Below are 19,945 nucleotides of genomic sequence, written 5' to 3'. Positions count from 1 at the left end.
TAATTAAGAATTCTGATATAAAATTTCATCCCCTAGCACATATGTTGTTTGCTGTTTATAAATAATTGAGGTCAATTTGGAGAATTTGCTAATGTAAGATTCGGGCCGATTCCTTTGATTATATTAAAAGAAGGAAATTAATCCAAGCAGTTTTAATATCGTTCAGGGGCGAATCAGGATGCATCACATCATTCTGTATATAGCGGTACACAACAGTACTGATACACAGCAAAAAAATAATATGGTGAGTCCTGATTCACCTCCAAATGGTGTCCAGTGACCGCACAGAATAATTTCTCTTGATTTGAGTAAGTGAATTTTGTCTATCAATGGAGAGAGTATATTTGCAAATTGCAATGCCCTGTTTTGTTCATGGTAGGTTAGGGAATAAATTTTTAAATTTTAATTACCTTTCTTTAAAATTTATCAATAAATGTAAAATTCAATATTTGAAACTATTTATTGCCAAAGAAAAATATATTTTAAAATTTAATTTTATTTCTTTTACATATATATGGATAGAGAGAGAGAACAATTATTTTGTAGTTTATTGAAAATTATTAGAAGTATTATTTAACATTATTCAATAGTGGGTGGCACATTATTCTAAATTTATGTTGAATAATATTTATTGATCATAATGAATTTATGATGAATAATAATTGTTGATTAATGGAAAACTATATTAACATGAGGTTATATTGAATTATAGTATTTGCTATTTGATAAAGGACTCCTACGTATTGCACATTTATCTTTTATAATGAACTCGTCCTTCACATGCACATTATTTAACTTTTATAACAAACTCGTTCCTCACATTGTTGTACTATATATGTTACAAGGCCGAACCACATATCTCGCTATCTTTTTATGACATTCTTTCTTCAATGTCCTGTATTCCCCCTTGTCCTATAATGATGCTTTTGTAACCCTAGTGAAATTCACGGACACCGCCTCCAAGAGTTTTTTGACTGGCCTCATCCTTAATGAGTTAATGTTTTGCACTGCAATATTTTCCCGACCTGATAATATCTCAAGCTGACGACTCGTCCTCCTCCAACATCATTTGTTGTAAACTCAAGGATAGGCCAATTTTCTCAGCTCACACAAATAAAGCAAGACCATTTTTAGGCTTTATTTTAGATTATTTTCTTAATGCTTCTTAAAGCAATTTTTTAGTACACAATTTATATAAAAAAATAAAACTTTAATAAACTATGATGGAACTATAAATCTATTAAGCTATAATTATTGACACTAAAATAAAAGCATATTCTTGTACTATGCCTTTTGGTACACTATCATAATTTCTTTTGCTTCATGATTGCGCCTTGTATGAACTTAAGCAAGAATATTCCATAGTATAATGACTAATAAAGTTGCTGTACAAATTTTACTTCTATAATGAAGCTCCAACCACATGCATCTAAGCTATAAACTTTAATAAGAAAATACATCAAAACTTGTAACTTATTGGTCTACTATGTATTTATATTTTATAATATTAAGGCATATAGTCATATAGTAGTACTCAATGTAGGGGTGAAAGTGTGCCGAGTCGACTCATGAGCTGGCTCAAATTCGACTGGTTAACGAGCTTATGAGGCGAATTTATCGAGCACAAGTTGCAGCTTTAGCCTGTACTTCAACTCAGTATGCCTCAGTTTCAATTCGAACTCTATATTTTTTGGAGTCAAGCTTGAGCTCTCTAAATGAGCTCAAGCTCAATAATTTTCAAACGAGTTTAGTTTGAGCTTAGTAAATGAGCTCGAGTCAACTCGAGCTCGATAAAAATTAAAATAAGCTTAGCTCAATTTAGCAAATACTCGACCCAATTAGACTCGTATGTACCTCAAACTCAATAAATATTTTGCATGCAACTGATATTAATTAATAAATTAATGGCATCATTGTCGAATATAATAACTAATAAGTGATGTTTAATTTCGGAAAAATTAATTTATTTAGAGTGCTTTTCTTATAATATTATTTTTGGTTGTTGGAGAAAAAAAATTAGTATAAGAATTACATTGTATATAGTTTGGTTTATTTAATTTATATAACAATTATTTTATCACATCATTTTACCATAATTACAAAAAATATTTAATGGATCAGTTATAAGAAGTCATGACTTAGGTTTCGTTTGGGACCGTTTTTTTACTGCTTCTTAAAACGGCTTTTGTACATAAATTTTAAATATTTAACTAAAATTCTATTTTAAGAAACAATAAAAAAATATCCCAAACAAAATTTTAATGTTAGCGACCACTATAAGCTATTCACATATCTTATAACAGCAAAAAAACAATGAGCATTTAAGCCATTAATTGTTTATAACTAATGGCATCAACAATTAAGAGGAATAAATATGTTATGGGCATTAAGATAATGACTAAAGATCTCTTTGTGATAGTTTTTTTGCTGCTTTATTTTTCAGTTAATAATTCAATTTTGTTTAGCTATTGTTTTCTTACTATTTTCTCGCTCGTTTTAGATTTCTTCTTTTGGTGGAAAGCTATTTTTTAAAAGCATAATAACGAAGAAGTTGTTTTCTTCATAACAACTTCACAACTAACTTTATAAAATGTTGTTGCCGTCCCAAATAGGAGAAATTATTATATACAAAGACCGAACACAGAATGTCGACTGGAGACCAACTAGAATGTGACATGTCAGCAATACCGAGTAGCGGCACTGAGCAAGGGGGTGGTATTGCACATTTTGGTTTGTCTCCCAAAGACGTTCAGCATTCGCACGGAATAATTAATTTGCATATAAACCCTAAATCCTTTTCTCTTTCAGACCCTAAATCCTTATGAATATACTTTTCTAGTTTTTACTTTGTTTCTATTTAGCTCAATTTGATTTGATAATTTTAGTCTTAATTGCTGAATTATTAAAATATGTGTAAGTTTTATGGTTAAATAAAGAAATATTATGATTTTACCTTAATTAATTGAAGGACCGTTAGATTAAAAAAAACCTAGATATAAGATTTATAATTATTTGTGTTATATATTTGATAAATTTGATTTTGATTTATTTCCATTTTATGAAACTCTAATGGGTGGCTTGATTTGAAATAAAATAAGTTTAAAGTAAATGAAGTGTGAAATTTTGATGTATTTGTAATGCATAATCTACAATGAAATTCTAAAGTATTTGGATTCATTAAATTTAATCAATTTTCAAATACACCATAAATTCATAGTCACTGATGTTGCTGATCAGCTACCACAACCGTCACCATCAATCATTGGCCACTATCATTCACGCCAAGCGCCGTCGTCGGAAACATGACATCGCCTTTCTCACCAGCCACCTGCCACAACATGTTGCAACAGCCGGTCATCCACATTTGCTACTAGCCTCCATTGTATATCGCAAATGTCAGTTGGCATCAGCATCACCACAATCGGCCTCGAACCACCACCATCTTTGAGTTTTACATCACATTCTTAAGGGAAAAAAAAAAGAACTCATATATTTATTTTACACTCATCCAAATAATTTCAAAATATTTTAAAATCGTTTATATCAACTAAACAATCCTAAGCCATAGCAAATCAAAATAGGTTGATTTGAATGAAATGTTAAATCTTAATCAAATAAAATCAAACCAATCATTTTCACCAAATTTTTTTTCTAACTTCAATTTATTATTAATTATTATTATTATTCCAATTAGTTCCATATTTAATCTCATCCTGTTAACAATAATCTTAAAAAAATAAAAAAAAAAAATAATAGTGATCTAAAAATTATATCTCTTCCCAATAAAGAAAGATGGGATTTTTTTTGAAGGTTGAATGCAAGGAGAAGACAATCTATTAAGGCTTCATGTGGTTGGTTGAAGCTAGAAAAAATAATTGAACAAAATGATGAATTTTTTATATTTTATTATTTAGTTTTATGTAATTATAAATTATATGAATTTTTTAAATTTTATTTTATAAATATGTCGACTTAAAAATATAATTTTATTTTCATACACCGCATATATATATTACTTTATATCATGATATTTATATATCTAACGCTCAAAATTGTAATATTTCATGTCTATCACCCATAGATCGAATATAGGTGCGATGATTGAAATATTAAAATTTATATGATGGTATAGATGTTAGGAATGAAATATTGGAGAGGGTAAAAAAGATGGACCTAAACATAACTCACTAGAAAGCTGAATGAGCCGATAACTCACTTTGATTAAAAAAATAATAAATTATCAACAATATAATTTAGATTAATTTATTAAAAATAAGAATATCATTCCAACAAACAAAATAATACAACAAAATATTATTAAATGAGTCACTTATATATTAAAGGCGAGTTTGTGAGTCAGCTTGAACTCGACCCATATAATAAAACCAGTTAACCCGAATTCAAAATTTTCTGATTGAATAAGGGTTGGATTGACGAATTGGATCATTTATTGACACGCCTAATATATATCATACTTTTATATCATTTAGTTCTAATAGTATCTCTCTCAATTGCTTTGAATATAAGGAGTTGGCGCTTCAAAGATGCAGTTTTCGCTTGAAGGAATTTTCGCTTTCAATAATACATTCTGCATATAACTAAATATTTGGAATGAAAACTCCTTCATTTGATGCCATTGAAAGAGATGTTATTGAGGGCTTATTTGGTTGCTGAAAAAGAAATATAATGAAAAAAAAAAAAAAGAATATTTTAATTTTATTTGGATGAGTGAAAAATAAATACAAATGAACGTTTTTTTTTTTGTTTCATTTGATATAAAATAGCTATACTATGCATGAAAATGAGGACAAAAGTGGTGGCCGGCAGTCTGAAGTGGTGGTGGTGATCGGTGGAGAAGTCATCTTCTTCGTTGCTTTACTCTTCATTCTTTTTTCATCCAATTATCAAACACCAATTTTTTCAAAACCTATGTAAAATTAGATAAATTTTTATGTGCGGTCACCGGACGGTTCATAGGCGAATCAAGATGCGCCACGTCACCCGATATACAACGATACACAGCACCGGTACACAATTAAAAAAATGAAGTGACCCTTCCTGATTCGCCTCTTGACGTCGTCTGATGACCGCATAAAATATTTTTTCGTAAAATTAAAGACTAATTAATACTCACTTACCTCAAATCAAAGAAACCTTAAATTAAATAAGATAGTAATACTTTAGACTGTGTTGATGAATACATATATATAGAAGGGTTTAAAAATAAATTGATATAGAATAATGTGCTCGATTTTGTTAGCTTATGAAGTTGATCCAATTCATATGATCAGTAGAATCATTCAAAAATTTGAACAATAAATTATAAAAAAATTCAACGACGAATAAAAAGAATTTTAAAGCTCTCAACTTTCAGGAGAATTGAGGGAGATAAACTCAAAATACTGAGAGATGATTATAAGAGTTTTAGAGTTATAAGATTTTGATAATTATGAGAGAGAATAGAGAATAAGGCTTTGTGTGGGATAGTTTTCTTACTGTTTTGTAAAGCTGCAGTAGTTAAAATAAAATTTTAAAGCTATTCTAGAAGTAAGGCTTCGTTTGGGACGGCTTTTTTATTGCTTCCTAAAGCAGCTTTCTAGTATAAAAATTTTAATTTTGTACTATGAAGTTGCTTTAGGAAGCAGAAAGAAAGCCGTCCCAAACGAAGCCTAAATCTCTATTAAAAAATTTTTAGAAAGTAGCAAAAAAATAGTAGCCAACCAAAATTTATGATTGTGACCTTTAAAGTAAAAAAATTGTTCCGAATGAAGTCTAAGGCTTCGTTTGGGATGGCTTTTTTTCTGCTTCGCAAAGCAGCTTTTTAGTATAAAATGAAAAAAATTTGTACTAGAAAGCTGCTTTAAGAAGCATAAAGAAAGCCCTCTCAAACGAAGCCTAAGACTTTGTTTGGGACAGTTTTTTTGCTATTTTATAAACTACTTCATAAAAGCCGTTTTAGAAAACAGCAAAGAAATTGTCCCAAACGAAACCTAAGAGGGGAGGAGAGAGAATAGAAAAGGAGAATAATTTCAATGTAATTTAAATTAAAGTATGTCCAAATCAAAAAAGATAACTTTTGATGAGTAGATTCCAAATATGTGACTGTCATTAATTATGGGTTATTTAAGAAGTTTCTTCTAAGAGCTTAGGGTTAACTGGAAGCCATTTAATTGCAACCATTTTTATGAGAATAAAAACAGTACATTCAATTTTAGGTTTTATTTGATATGATTTTCTTACTGTTTCTTAAGGCCGTTTTTTAGTAAAATAAATAATTTTTTTGTACTAAAAAACTACTTTAAGAAACAGTAAGAAATCATTTTCAAACCAAGCCTTAATTCCAACAATTTTCTTAGAAAAAAATTTTTTTAGGCTTGGACGTTTTTCTTGATGCTTCTTAAAACAAAAAATATTTTTTTTACTAGAAAGTTGCTTTAAGAAGCAGTAAGAAAATCTTCTCAAACAATAATTTCAATAATTTTTTTCTTAAGAAGTTGTAAATAAAAATATATCTATGAAATAATAATTTTATTTTTTATTCATGTTGACTATAAATAAAAAATAAAATCATATAAAAACATTTTTAAAATTTGATACCAATATTCATATCAGTTTATCTCCAACCAAATGATGACTTTTAATAAATCATATCATTTTCAAAATATAATTTATAAATTTGATTTTATCACAACGACGCATGCAGATACAAACTAGTCAAATCGAGCTACGGTCACCCCCTAGCTTGAGCTTGAGCTCGATTAATTAATCTTGTCAGAGCTCAAGCTCGAGCTAAGCTTAACTCTAGGAGCCCGAACTCGAGTCGGCTCATGAGCCATCTTGACTAACCGAAACCAATAAATGATGCATGTCACCCTCTTCTTTCCCTTTCTCTTAAGACCTCACATCTAATGGCCCACACCTTTTCTTATAGAAATGACAACATATAAGCAAGGACTTTGACAATAAATTGCTTTATTATTTTGTTGAAACAAATGAAAATAATCAATCATAATTCATAATAAATGTTTTTTATTGTATTTTTTTTTCCTACTAGCGGCCAATAGGCAATGCCTTGCAATAACAATTTTTTCCTATTATAATAATATAAAATTTCATTTGAAATAGGGACTTCTTATTTATATAAACTATTTAAAATTTTAAAAATATATTACATATTGTCATTACAAACTATATAAAAAGGCCATAAAATATTTATATCAATGTAAAATAGTTAATTTTTTTTTTTTAATTTTGTTCTATAAAACTATTTTAAGAAGCAGTAAAAAAGTCATCATAAATAAAGAATCACAATGAATTAAAAATGTGCTAGATGGGTTCAATATGATAACAATAAAAATTATTAGTATTTTAATCATCAACCACATCAAGTTATACTAGAAATTATGTTAGAAATTGAAGAGAAAAAAAGGAGCACATGGCCAAAGTCCCATATATAAGTAGTTGGATCTCTTATATTTTCATTAAAAATTTTTACATTTTATTTATACATAGACCAAAGTTAATTATTAGTTTATGATTTAATTAATATAGTACTGATATATCATGAAAAAATTATGTTGACCGGGCATGAATCTCGAGTGAAAATCAAGTTGAAAACTTCAAAAATTAAATCATAGATCATTTGAACTCTGATTTCAATAAACTTACAGTCGAACTAAACGTCTCATAAATATGAACCGAATGACACTAAATTCGACTCAATCCGAACCCAAATGGGTCCAAATCGAAGAGTCGAAGCATATTTGGAAGAGTCAAACCATAGTTTGGATTATCAAACGGTTTTGAAACGTGACATGATTAAAGTCAAATTGAGCTGCTCGACAAGACCCTCCGTCACCAGACAACGGTCCTTCCAACCTCCATCACCCGCCAACTACGGTCCTTCCGACCTCCGTTGCCAGATAATGTTCTTTCCGTCCTCCATCGCCCACCTACTATGGTCCTTCTGACCAAACGAACACGTCAACAATGATTTTTCCTATTCCCACCATGTAATGCACTCCATATGATGTCTATTTGTTACATCAAATCAAGGCCTTTCCCTCGAGGAATTGCCTCATTTATAATCAACTACAAATACTAGTGGATTCATTCAAACTCGGTCAGGCCTCATGATTTTTCCCCTATTCATGATTTTCCACGTAAAAATTTTGGTGTCTCTTATAAATGTTGCACCCTTTATTTTATCTGATTGTGTGTTGAATCTTCGTACAAAACTAAGAGGTTAAACTATATATTTCTCTATCGTCCTGAATATTCCAGGCCTTAACATATCTAAATATTTAAATTAGAAACTTTCTAAACCGACATCGACTCCATTATGAACAATTTGTAGCCGAGAATTAATTTTTTAGAGGAATTATAGTTTTAATTTACATTCATTCAAATTTACAGCATTCAAATGTGAGCATGAGAATAAATAACTATCAGAAAGATGGCATCTCATGCATTTATTTATGGCACAAATCATAGAAAGCATCACCATCAATACTATATGATTCATAAAACATAGAGAAATAACACTTTAATTGACTCTAATTAACTGACAACCATCTGATAGCTATCTGTCTCATTCCTCCTATAGATTGCAGCAGCAACAACAGCCATTATTCCTCCTGCAAGCAAAATCACCCACCAGTTCTCTACAAGATCTGTAAACCCAAACAATTAGAAAACATTATTAGATTTATCAAGTCTATAGTTGTTAACATATCAATATTATGGTATGAGATTAAGGTTTCAAATTTTATACTAGAAAGTTGCTTTAAGAAGCAGCAAGAAAACCGTCCCAAACAAAACCTAAGATTTTCTTATATTGTTTTCTTCTCTTATCTGTATATATATAGACAAATTTGTCTCTATATAGTACAAATTCAATAAAAATAATTGAGAAAAACTGTAGGAAAAGATAATTTGAACAGCTTACATGGTACTGTCACTTGCTGCAGGGAGAACAAAGTATTCAGCTTTGGTTGGGGCTCAACCAGTAAAAGGTAGAAGAGGCCCATTACTCCAGTGTGGATTCTTAAGCTGCTGTAATTGGAAATCAGTGTTAGAAGCTCTCCATCTCTGATATTCAAAGAGCCAGGCTTTGGATAGCAAGTTGACATCCCTACAATGTAGCCAGCCTCATCTCCTGCTTCTTCTCCCTTGCCATAGAATGGATAAGAAGAGCATAGCAACTGACCATCCTGATAAATTAGATTACAAATTTCTTATCAGTTTATGAACCAAGCTCTTATTGCTGTGGTTCTCTACAGCTGTTGGTGTGGCTAATCAAGTCTTATAACTTTCTTTCTTTGATCAATTGGTGTCAACAACATAAATCTTTCTCTGCGATGTCTTGTTTGAGAAGGAAAAAATTTTGATTGAATGAAATTGTTGGTAAGGTGAGTGTCAGAAATTTTCAACGGTTTACCCACGGTTTTGGGTTCATTAATTTCCAGCTGTTTTAGTCGCTAGAAAATGGCCTCCAGTTTTCATTTCATATGTGGTTTATTTTGGCGGTTTATAAACAGCCGTCAAGCCACCGAAAATTTTACAAACCACCGGAAATTACCGCCAGTAATGAAAGATTTTCCTGTAGTTAGATAATTTAGAAGGACATTGAAATTTGTTGCTAGGGGTTTGAGCTTTAGAGGTTATTATCAATGTTGAACTTCTCTTACATCATAATAAATATCATCCTTCTGACTTTAAAAAAACTATCAAAATAAGACTTGCAAAATTGAGAGTAAGCTAACAAAGACAAAAAAGAAGAAATAAAACCCAAACAGTGTACGCCATTGATTACCTCTCCATATAAAGCTGAACCAACACCACCAGTATGCTGGTGAGCAACACCATAAATTATATCACCACCATGAGGAAGAACAACCTTAGTTCTCCTAACATCAACACATTCTCTATTAGCTTCACTAGATGAATCACATGAAGGTACACTGTACTCCACCTGCATTCAACCAAGTTTTACTCACCACTTACAAATTCTGATCAAATCCTACCACATGAAATTAAAATTTCAGCATTTCTTAACAAAATCTACATACCTTGCAGCTAAAAGGAGCATTCATAGCACTTGAGCCTGGTGGATAATCTCCAGTATCAGTCACATCAAGTATAAAGATCTTAACTGGCAAAATTCTTGGATTCCACTCAACCCACTTCACAGTGTACTTCAAATAGAGCTTCCTTACACCGCCATTAATGAATCCTTCTTTGACTCGGCACTGAGTTTCGTCATAGCAACAATGGAGACCTCCCACATAACCATTGGCCAGAGGTCTTCCATACTGATCTGAAGTAACATTATAAAGGCTACATTTGCATTCTGTGCATCCCAATCTATCCTCCACATTCCTTGTATCAATTGCATGAACATTCAGAAGCCATTTCTCCTCATATCCTTCTGGAATTTCCATAGGATTCCCAATTACTATACCATAAGGATCAGGTACCCAAGTACTGGTCTTCCTGGTTTCTGATCCAAGGCCAAAATACTGCCCAAGATTTCTGCAAGCACCAGAATTTCTTGCATAGATGAACTTTTCTGAATCGCCATCTTTGGCTTCTTTCTGAATATAGTATCTTGCTACCACCCAATGATGAAGGTAAGTTTCATGGAGGGGTATTGAGTTTCCATTCTCATCAACTACCTCTCCATTAAAGCTCTTTATAGCTATATGGCCTCTTGGGAAGGGAATATCATGATAGTACTTATCTTGTACAGAGCCATGCTTGAGATAGATTGGAGGGGATAAGAAGACAGAAGTTTTTACTGAGTAATTTTCTTCTTCAACTCTTCCAGCTGCAATGTAACTAGAAGAAGATAATAACATAATGGATAGCAACAGTACTATCCATAACTGAGAATACCACATTCTATTCCTGCAATTTTGAATAGATTTGAGAATGATTAAGCATTTGTTTTATTTGATTATAACTAATCCTCCACTTTCTGCATTTTTTAGCACAATCTCAACATTGAAAAAAAATTAATTGTGATAAGCTAACAAAATTATAGTTATCTTAAAAGGTCTAATACAACAACAACAACAACATCAAGCCTTTATCCCACTACGTGGGGTCGGCTAACATGAATCCTTTTTCTCCATTGTGAAAGGTCAAATTCTAGTTTAAATCTAATAAAGAAAGGTCATTCCTAATATTTTCTAACCAAGTCTTTTTAGGTCTGCCTCTACCTTTCTTAACATAAGTCCAATCTAATACCTCTACTCTCCTAACCGGGTCATTGGAAGGCCGCCGTTTTATGTGACCAAACCATCTAAGGCGATTCTCTCTAATCTTATCTTGTACTGGAGCTACTCCAATCTTTTCACGTATATGCTCATTTCGTATCCTATCTCTAAGGGTAAAGCCACTCATCCACCTGAGCATCCTCATCTATGACACACTTAACTTTGTATTATGATTCTCTTTTAATGGCCAGCATTCAGTATCATAAAGCATTGCAGGCCTCACTACCATCTTATAGAATTTTCCCTTAAGTTTGAGGGGTACTTTTTTATCACACAACAAGCCCGATGCATTCCTCAACTTCAACCATCCAACTTGAATTCTACTGATAATATCCCCATCTATTTCACCATCAATCTAAACAATAGATCCAAGATATCTAAAACGTGTACTCTTATTAATGACTTGATCGCCCAAAGTCACAATCCCCTCACTAGGTCTATTACAACTAAAATTACACTCCATATATTCCGTTTTAGATTTACTCAAGCGAAAACCTTTAGTCTCTAATGTTGACCTCCATAATTCAAGTTTACTTTCAACTCCCTCTCTAGTCATCTTAAAAGGCCTAATGATTGAAAAAAACTTTAATAATGATGATTTTATATTTCTACAAATAAAAACTAAAAGTAAATTTTAATTTATTTTTGTATGAGTTCTATAAACTGTTGTTACACTTCTATTTAATTAAAAAAATTCATGCTATTTAAAAAAAAATTATGATAATAAGGAGCTTTTAAAAATCAAAATTTTTAGTAGTTTGGAGATAAAAATTTATTTTTCGAATTTTTTTAAAGAGCCCATCATAGATTTTAAAATTTTTATTTTTCTCATAATAGAACCGGAATAAACATATAATTTTTCATAGAGTCCATTCTTATATCTTACAAAAATTGAAGATTAATCGCTTATAAATCCTAAAGTAAAATTTTTACTCTTTTGCTCGTTCAATGACATGAAATCTTTATTTGGGGAAATATCACATGAAATTAGAGTAGTAGTATTTAGTGTCAGTTAATTGAGGTTTCGTTTGGGATGACTTTTTTATTTTCTAAAATAGCTTTTTAGTACAAAAAAAATAAATTTTGTACTAGAAAACTACTTTAGAATGCATTAAAAAAGTCCTACCAAATTAAGGCTTCATTTGGGACGGCTTTTTTATTGCTTTTTAAAATAATTTTTTAATTTAAATTAAAATTTTTATACTAGAAAGTTGTTTTAAAAAGTAGTAAGAAAGCCGTTCCAAAAAAAACTTAAGCCTTAGTTGACAAAAAAATTAAAAAATTCTTATCGATATTCTAGAAATTAATTCCACTTACAAAACTTTTTTTTTTTTTTTCAGCACTAACTCAAAATAAAAATTAGAAAGAGAGAGAGTAATGAAATTTTTTCTTAATACAACAAATCTACATCATTGGTGTTTCCCAGAACTGGTGGATTGAGATATCCATGTAAAATTTTGGCTTTTTCCCTGGAAACAATTTATATAATCGCTATCTACCAAATTAAATAATATCTTAATTTGTTGTTATACAAATAAAGTCCTAAAACTCTGAAGCAATCCATTCAAACTGATCAGAAGTTGACAGAACTTCTGAAGCAACAACAGAAATCAAGCAAAAGCTATGGGTTCTTCGCTTTAACAGAAGCTTATCAATCATATAAAATCTGTTATATTTGTATATCTTTGTTATTTTTTTTCTTCATTTCAGACTAAATTTCAGCTTTATTAAATCCAAAACGAAGTAGGATTGAAGAGATCGATTTACAGTAACTTCTCTGAAGATCTGCAAACAGTTTACTGAAATCTGAACAGTTTCAGTGTTTAACAGATGAATCTACTGAATCCTCCAAACAACCCCTTAGATTTCCTAAATAATCACAGTACCATCAAGTAAACTACATCATTGATGTTTTACAGAACTGGTGGATTGAGATATCCATGCAAAGTTTTTGGCTTTTTCCCCTACCAAATTAAACAATATCTTAATTTGTTGTTATACAAAAAAAGTCCTAAAACTCAAAGCATGAATTATGCAATCCATTCAAACTGATCAGAAGTTGACAGAATCTCTGAAGCAACAACAGAAATCAAGCAAAAGCTATGGGTTCTTCGCTTTAACTGAAGCTTATCAATTATATAAAATATGTTATCTTTTTATATCTTTGTGTTATTTCTTCATTTCAGACTAAATTCCAGAACGAAGTAGGATTGAAGAGATTTACAGTAACTTCTCTGAAGATCTGCGAACAGTTTACTGAAATCTAAACAGTTTCAGTATTTAACAGATGAATCTACTGAATCCTCCAAACAGCCCCTTAGATTTCCTAAATAATCACAGTACTCATCAAGTAAACTTCATCAACAAGTCTTCTGAAAAACAAATATAACAAGAAAATTTCCAATCTTCTTGGCTTTGACTAAACCAAATGATCAAAAACTGTATAGAACTAATCATCACATGGTACATAGAAAAAGAAGAGGATTACTCACCTTTCAAGCACAGAAAATCACTGATTTTGTTATGAAAATAGCTAGCAGATTTCACAGCTGGGAAGAAATTCGGATTTACTTGTTCTAGTTCTAAGTATAAATAGAGCAGGAACAGCACCGCGTGGACTATTTTTTTATTACTGTGCATGAGATCATTGCTTACTTGCGTTTAGTAAAAACTATACTTTAAAAATAATATTATTTTAATTTTTCTGGAGCTTGATTTTGTTTTTTTATAGAATGTACATACAGTTTAAAAATCTGTATTGATTGCTAATTATTTCCACACAAATGATAAAATATTTTTAAAAAATTAATATTTTTTTAATCATGATTTCATATTCTGTACGAGACTTCCAGACATCTGAACTGTTTTAATATAAATTATCAGCCAGAAAGTCATTTGTATTTTTGGTTCTATCCAAACTAGCTGTTTATGATCTTTGCTGATAATAATCTGATATGGTTTTTTGAAGATAAAATAATAAATTCAAGAAAAAGTTTCTATAAACTGTGATATATGACTGCTTGCTACAATAATTATTAATTAACATAAAAAAGTTAAAATAATTAAGTTTTTCATAAAGATTTAAATTCTATCATACTACTTGTTGCGGGCTAGCTAGAATATACGCGGCGATAGAGTTATAATTATTTGTCTCAGCGTTGCACAGATATCCGTCACACAAAAAGAGAATTCAAAAATATAAGATTGTTTGTATAAAAAACCCTGAAATAAGTCGACTAGCGTTTGAATATATTACAAATACCTAGCTCGTTCCTGAAATTGAGAGCGATCATATTATAACAGTCAACTATCTTGTTGAAATCTAATAATGAATGAAGATCATATGGAAATTCGGCGATGTTTGGTGGTCGGGCGGAAGTCCTGTGACAATCGGTAGCAAGACGGAAGTCCGACAATAGACAGTGACCGGACAGAAATCTGATGGCACTAATAATAAAATTTAATTTGTGTGAATAAATTTTACTTTTTTTTTCTTGGTAAAATAAAAAGTTTTGATGATAAACTCTCCATTATGTTGATGGGAAGGAATACGTCGCCGTCACTTTCAGAGAAGACGAACTTACGATCTCGTATTGGTTGTCTTCTAATGGAAAATAGGTTGGAGGACGTGTTATTTTCTTGCTATTATGAACAGTATTGAAAAGTCGTAATGCATGACATCACAATACTTCTCCCCTTATCTATCTTATCTTCAATCTTCATACAATAACAGTATATATATATATATAATGCAGAAAATTTTCTTTGTAAATTAGTTTCCTAGACCACATTTTTTCGGTGGAAAAAATTTCATGGAAAATCCGCTGGAAATGATAAATTCCGACGAAAATGGCCGATTTCCGACGAAAATTTTAGTACTTGTAAGGTTGTGATAGGGTTTTAGATCGCAAAAACTAAGACACAAGAATTATTAGATGATTATAAAGGAGCCAACTTTTATTTTCTTTCTCTTATGAACAATACTGAAAAGTCATAATACATGACATCACAATATTGCTCCTTATCTATCTTATCTTCATACAACAATATATGATGAGAAAATTTTTCGGAAATTTGTTTACTAAATGCATTTTGTTGGTGGAAAAATTCTGTTAATTAGAAATATATCAGAAATGCTAAATTTCGATGAAAAATGTCTTATTTTCGATGGAAAAATACGTTGGAAATTGACAATTTTTGTGTATTGTGAAGCCTGACCAACTATGTAGGTGTTGAAAGAGATGGATGTAATGTAAGCTTACAACACAAATCCAAATTAACGAGACAATTATGGTGCAAATACGATTTTAATATATATTTGTAGAAGATGAATTTAGTTTGTGTAAGATTGTGATAGGGTTTTGATGCGGAACATTTTATCTTAAAATGTTATTTAGGATATTTGATTTAATTTGTTACAAGTTTGTTATATGTTTCTAGAATCTTCTAGGATTCTCTAGGTTTCTCTATTTGATTAGTGTATATAGAATGATGTAAGAAGAATATATGTATTGATGAATAATAATCTTTTTTTGAAGCTTGGTGCTTGTTCCCTACTACACAAGTATTAGTAAATGATTATAATTAAGATTAACTTATAATACATGTCTAAAGGCAATAATTATAACGGTGCCATCATGGTCATAATGTAATCCTTATAGGAGGACAACTATGGTATAGTTCATGAGGAAATATTTTCATATGTATACAAGAAAATCCTTGAATACTAAATACAATTCTCTCTCTCTCTCTCTCTCTCTCTCTCTCTCTCTCTCTCTCTCTCTCTCTCTCCCCCCATCTTTTACTTCTTTAAGCAACGAGAAGCCCTCGTATTCTTGAAAAATTATTATGTGCGGTCAATTCAGACGCGCCACATCACCCAATACACAATGCATTTGGTGATTTCACACGTCTGAACTCCGCACATAATAATCTCTCCTTATTCCTTAGCAACTCTAACTAATGATAGGCAGCATGCACACGTATGTGCACTTTGCAGCAACATCAATTCATGATGACAAAGCTAATTTTATTGGACACAATCTCTTATCCAATCAAGTGGCGCTAACTCACTATAAGACAATAAACTATATAATTATTAAAAAAAATATCCATTTTCAAGATTGATTAATAAATTCAATTCATTTTCAATAGTTCATTTATGTTGACGTTCAAAGAGCCTTAATTATTTAATAATCCATTATAATAATAAATATATCTGATGAGTTATAATATCTAATGATTTTATATATCCTTGTGGTTATTTTAAGAAGAATAAAAGGGGCAAATGTACAAAGCTCCTTTACTATTTTTTTCCAAAGCTTACACTTGTTCAACCATATAAGCCACCTAGCTTCTCATGTGGATAATGATTTGGGGTACTTTGATGTGTTGTTATTAAATGCTTTATAGTCTTATTTTTATATGTCCTTTAGGATGATTCAAAATGTTTGATTTATCACATAGAGTATTATATAATATTAATCAAATATTTTGTGGAAGGATTCATACTTGATACATCGTCAAAAAATTATGTTGATCGGGCACGAATCTCGAGGCAAAAGCTAGTTGGAAACTTCAAAAATTAATTTTGGGAGCACCCCAACTCTGATTTCAGCGAGCTTACAGTCAAATTGAGAGTCTCGGAAATACGAACTCGACGACACCAAGATCAACCCAATCCGAGCCCAAATGAGTCCAAATCAAGGTCTCAAAGTGTTGTCGGAAGGTTCAAACCGCAATTTAAGTTACCAAACGGTCTTCGATTTTGACGAACCTATACTCGAATCGAACGGCTCTACAAGAAGAATCCAACGAGCCCGAGATCGCCGAATTCCAACATCATTAAGGCCTCCAAATGTCCAACGGTTGGACGATCGAAGGGTTCACTATCGGCCGTCCATTCAAACCACTCCTTATTCGCCCTTGATCTCACACCTATTTACGGGCAATGCCACTCCAGAAAATCTATAAATAGAGTCCTCATTATTCACAAGAGAGGATCCGAGCAAGAGAGAGAAGAAGAGAAGAGAATGAAGAAGAGAAGGAAGAAGTTCCTCCTCGACAGCCGCCGGACCACCGCAGGAGCACCGCAGGAACCTCGCCGGACCACCACCGGAGTTTCATCGCACCACCACCTTAAGGCCCGACATTCAGACCCGACGTCCTGCTTAAGGCCCGACATTCAGACCCGACGTCCTGTTGAAAACCAGACGTTCTACTCAAAGCCCGACGTCCTGCTAAAGGCCCGACGTCCTGCTCAAAGCAGGATTATCAACACCCGAACTTCCAAGTGATTTCAGGCATAACACCCGACTTCTATCAAACAGTTACTGATTGTAAATCTAATCACCCTGTGAGGGGATTCAGTTCTTTGTAACCGACTCAAATTATAGTGGATTTATTTCAACTTGGCTAGGCCCCGTGGTTTTTTCCCTTTCTAAGGGTTTTCCACGTAAAAAATCTTGATTTCTCTGTGTGTGAGCTAGTTATCCGTACAACGCTAAGACGTAGAATTAAATCTCTATCGACCCGTATTTTCTAGCCCGCGACAATACTCATAATTGATTGAGATGATTATTATTATTTTCTTTGAAATTAGTATGATATAATACCAATCAATGGAATTTTATGTTATATTTATTTTAAAAGTAATTTTGATAATTAGAAAAGCTATCATAATAACATTTAAATCAGGATGTTCTGATTGAAAATTTAAGTTATCACACAAGTTTTTCGAGTTTCGTATTATTCGGACTTATTTCGATGGTTTTCAAAAATGCATAATTGTGATCTAATCTTCGAAGATTTTAAAATTTAGTGTAAGTTAGACTTTTACAGTAACAATTTTAATTATTATTATTATTATATGCAAGAATATTTGTGTTGATAGAGAAAAAAATTATTTAATGTATTAGCTTTGTACAAATACCTAACACCTACATACATATATAGACAAAAAAAGGTCGCAAGAGCAAAAAATTAATGGTCTTTCTCCCATAATGTGGGGTCGGCTATATGAATTCTTTTTCTCTATTATGTTTTATTAAGAATCATATTCTCATTTAATTACATCTAATAAAGAATGATCATTTCTAATACTTTCTAACAAAAAACTTTTTAGTTCTTCATCCATCTTTCATAATATAGGCCAGATTTAATATATCTGCTTGGATCATTGGAAGGCCAATATTTTATGTGACCAAATCATCTAAGGGGACTCTCTCTAATCGTATATGCTACTAAAACTATTTTAAATTATTTTAGTACACTTTTTTTTTTTAATTTTATAATAAAATTATCATAAGAAAAGTCATTAATTAAGAGACATATGAAGTGTTGGGTATTAAGAACACATTGGCAGTAATCGAAGTTCGAGTTGCCAAATCCTCCCTACAAATGGACATTAAAAAGAAGATTAGTAAATTTATTGAAATAATTATTATTATTTTGTTCAATTTAGTTCAAAAGCTACTTAGAAAGCGGCATGAGAAATAAATATTTTATTTTATCTTTTAATAGTGACCAAAATACTTTATCTTTTAACTTTAAAAGTAAGTAGATAAAATAAGAGAAAATTTGTCAAAATCTTATAAAATTAGTTTATGACATACATACTTGCTATAATTTATTCGTTGAGATCAGATACATGTAAAAATGAGTATACTAATTTTTCTTACAAAATGCTATTAATCATGATTCATATGTACATTTTATGTGCAACATATTGATTCAATGAGCTGAATATTATAATGTCACTTGTTAACTATATTATATGTATTGTAAAATGTGTGTATATAATAAAGCCCTACATGGGGTCCTGATTGGATACCCATGCTTTACTCGGACGGACTTCTTCTACCCATGCCCACCCATGATGACTTTCGGGATGTCGTACCCACCTATACTCATCCACTTTCCATATTTTTTGAATGCAGTCTGCCACAAACTGATGCCCTTGAAGCTTGTTTCTCTTTGCTCTAATTGCAAACTTTCAAGCCTCATATCAGAATTTATCATAGTCACAGCATGATTAAGTGCTGCACACTACATAGCGAGGATTGCAATAATATAAGATATATGGTTATTAGAAATATAAATCAATTTATTCCCCGATGTTGAGTACCCACCCACAACGCCATGGGCTTGCCCATACCCACCCATACCCATTGGGTGAGTGTGGGTATGGGTACCCAATGCAGGGCTCTGGTATATTAGAAAAGCTAGTTAGAAATGATTGACTGATTCAGATTGGTTGTAGATATATTGTCCTTTACATGAGGGTGAGCTGATTGAATTTCCTTTAAAATAAACTTTGCAGTTTAATCATATAAGACATATTGATATGATATGATACGTTGAAAGGCAGGAAGTGATGACTTTTGATATGAAAGCCACATGATCTAAATGACTTGCAAACATGACTAATATGATTGAGACTAATTCCAGTAGAGCTGGCCTGCATGATTGGATAATGGAAAAACACCAAAGATAGCTAAATATCTTATCTTGCTTACAATCCTTACACACACACACACGTAAGTAAAAAAATATCTTTCACAACACTTAAAATATCCTTTCACACTAGTTAAAATTGCCACAAAAAATATTTATAGCTATTTCAAAACCACGGCATGTCCATTGTATTTGGTTTATGCTGCAATGCT

The 19,945-nt window shown here is 31.4% G+C and overlaps 1 protein-coding gene across 1 annotated transcript; it reads right to left on the bottom strand.

The window, feature by feature from the left end:
• Nucleotides 1-8,353: 8,353 nt before the first annotated feature.
• On the bottom strand, nucleotides 8,354-13,926 carry LOC110112096. The gene is made up of 5 exons (XM_020844190.2): nucleotides 13,772-13,926; nucleotides 10,071-10,908; nucleotides 9,815-9,973; nucleotides 8,948-9,212; nucleotides 8,354-8,672 (listed from the first exon to the last, which is right to left on the bottom strand). Exons 2-5 carry the CDS (start codon nucleotides 10,899-10,901, stop codon nucleotides 8,560-8,562), a joined length of 1,368 nt encoding a protein of 455 aa, XP_020699849.1. The 5' UTR covers nucleotides 10,902-10,908; nucleotides 13,772-13,926; the 3' UTR covers nucleotides 8,354-8,559.
• Between the last annotated feature and the right edge of the window lie 6,019 nt (nucleotides 13,927-19,945).

Source organism: Dendrobium catenatum, unplaced genomic scaffold (genome assembly GCF_001605985.2).
Source record: "Dendrobium catenatum unplaced genomic scaffold, ASM160598v2 fragScaff_scaffold_1507, whole genome shotgun sequence".
Classification (NCBI taxonomy): Eukaryota; Viridiplantae; Streptophyta; class Magnoliopsida; order Asparagales; family Orchidaceae; genus Dendrobium; species Dendrobium catenatum.
Note: the sequence above shows the minus strand (reverse complement) of the source record. Positions and strands in the feature narration are given on the sequence as shown.

Excerpts from the sequence above, each read along its gene's own strand:
- LOC110112096 (XM_020844190.2), bottom strand. The coding sequence starts at position 10,901 with ATGTGGTATTCTCAGTTATGGATAGTACTGTTGCTATCCATTATGTTA. Across the intron at positions 9,213-9,814 it reads GTTCAGCTTTATATGGAGAG|GATGGTCAGTTGCTATGCTC; the intron begins GTAATCAATGGC and ends CTAATTTATCAG. Across the intron at positions 8,673-8,947 it reads GCAGCAAGTGACAGTACCAT|ATCTTGTAGAGAACTGGTGG; the intron begins GTAAGCTGTTCA and ends TTGGGTTTACAG.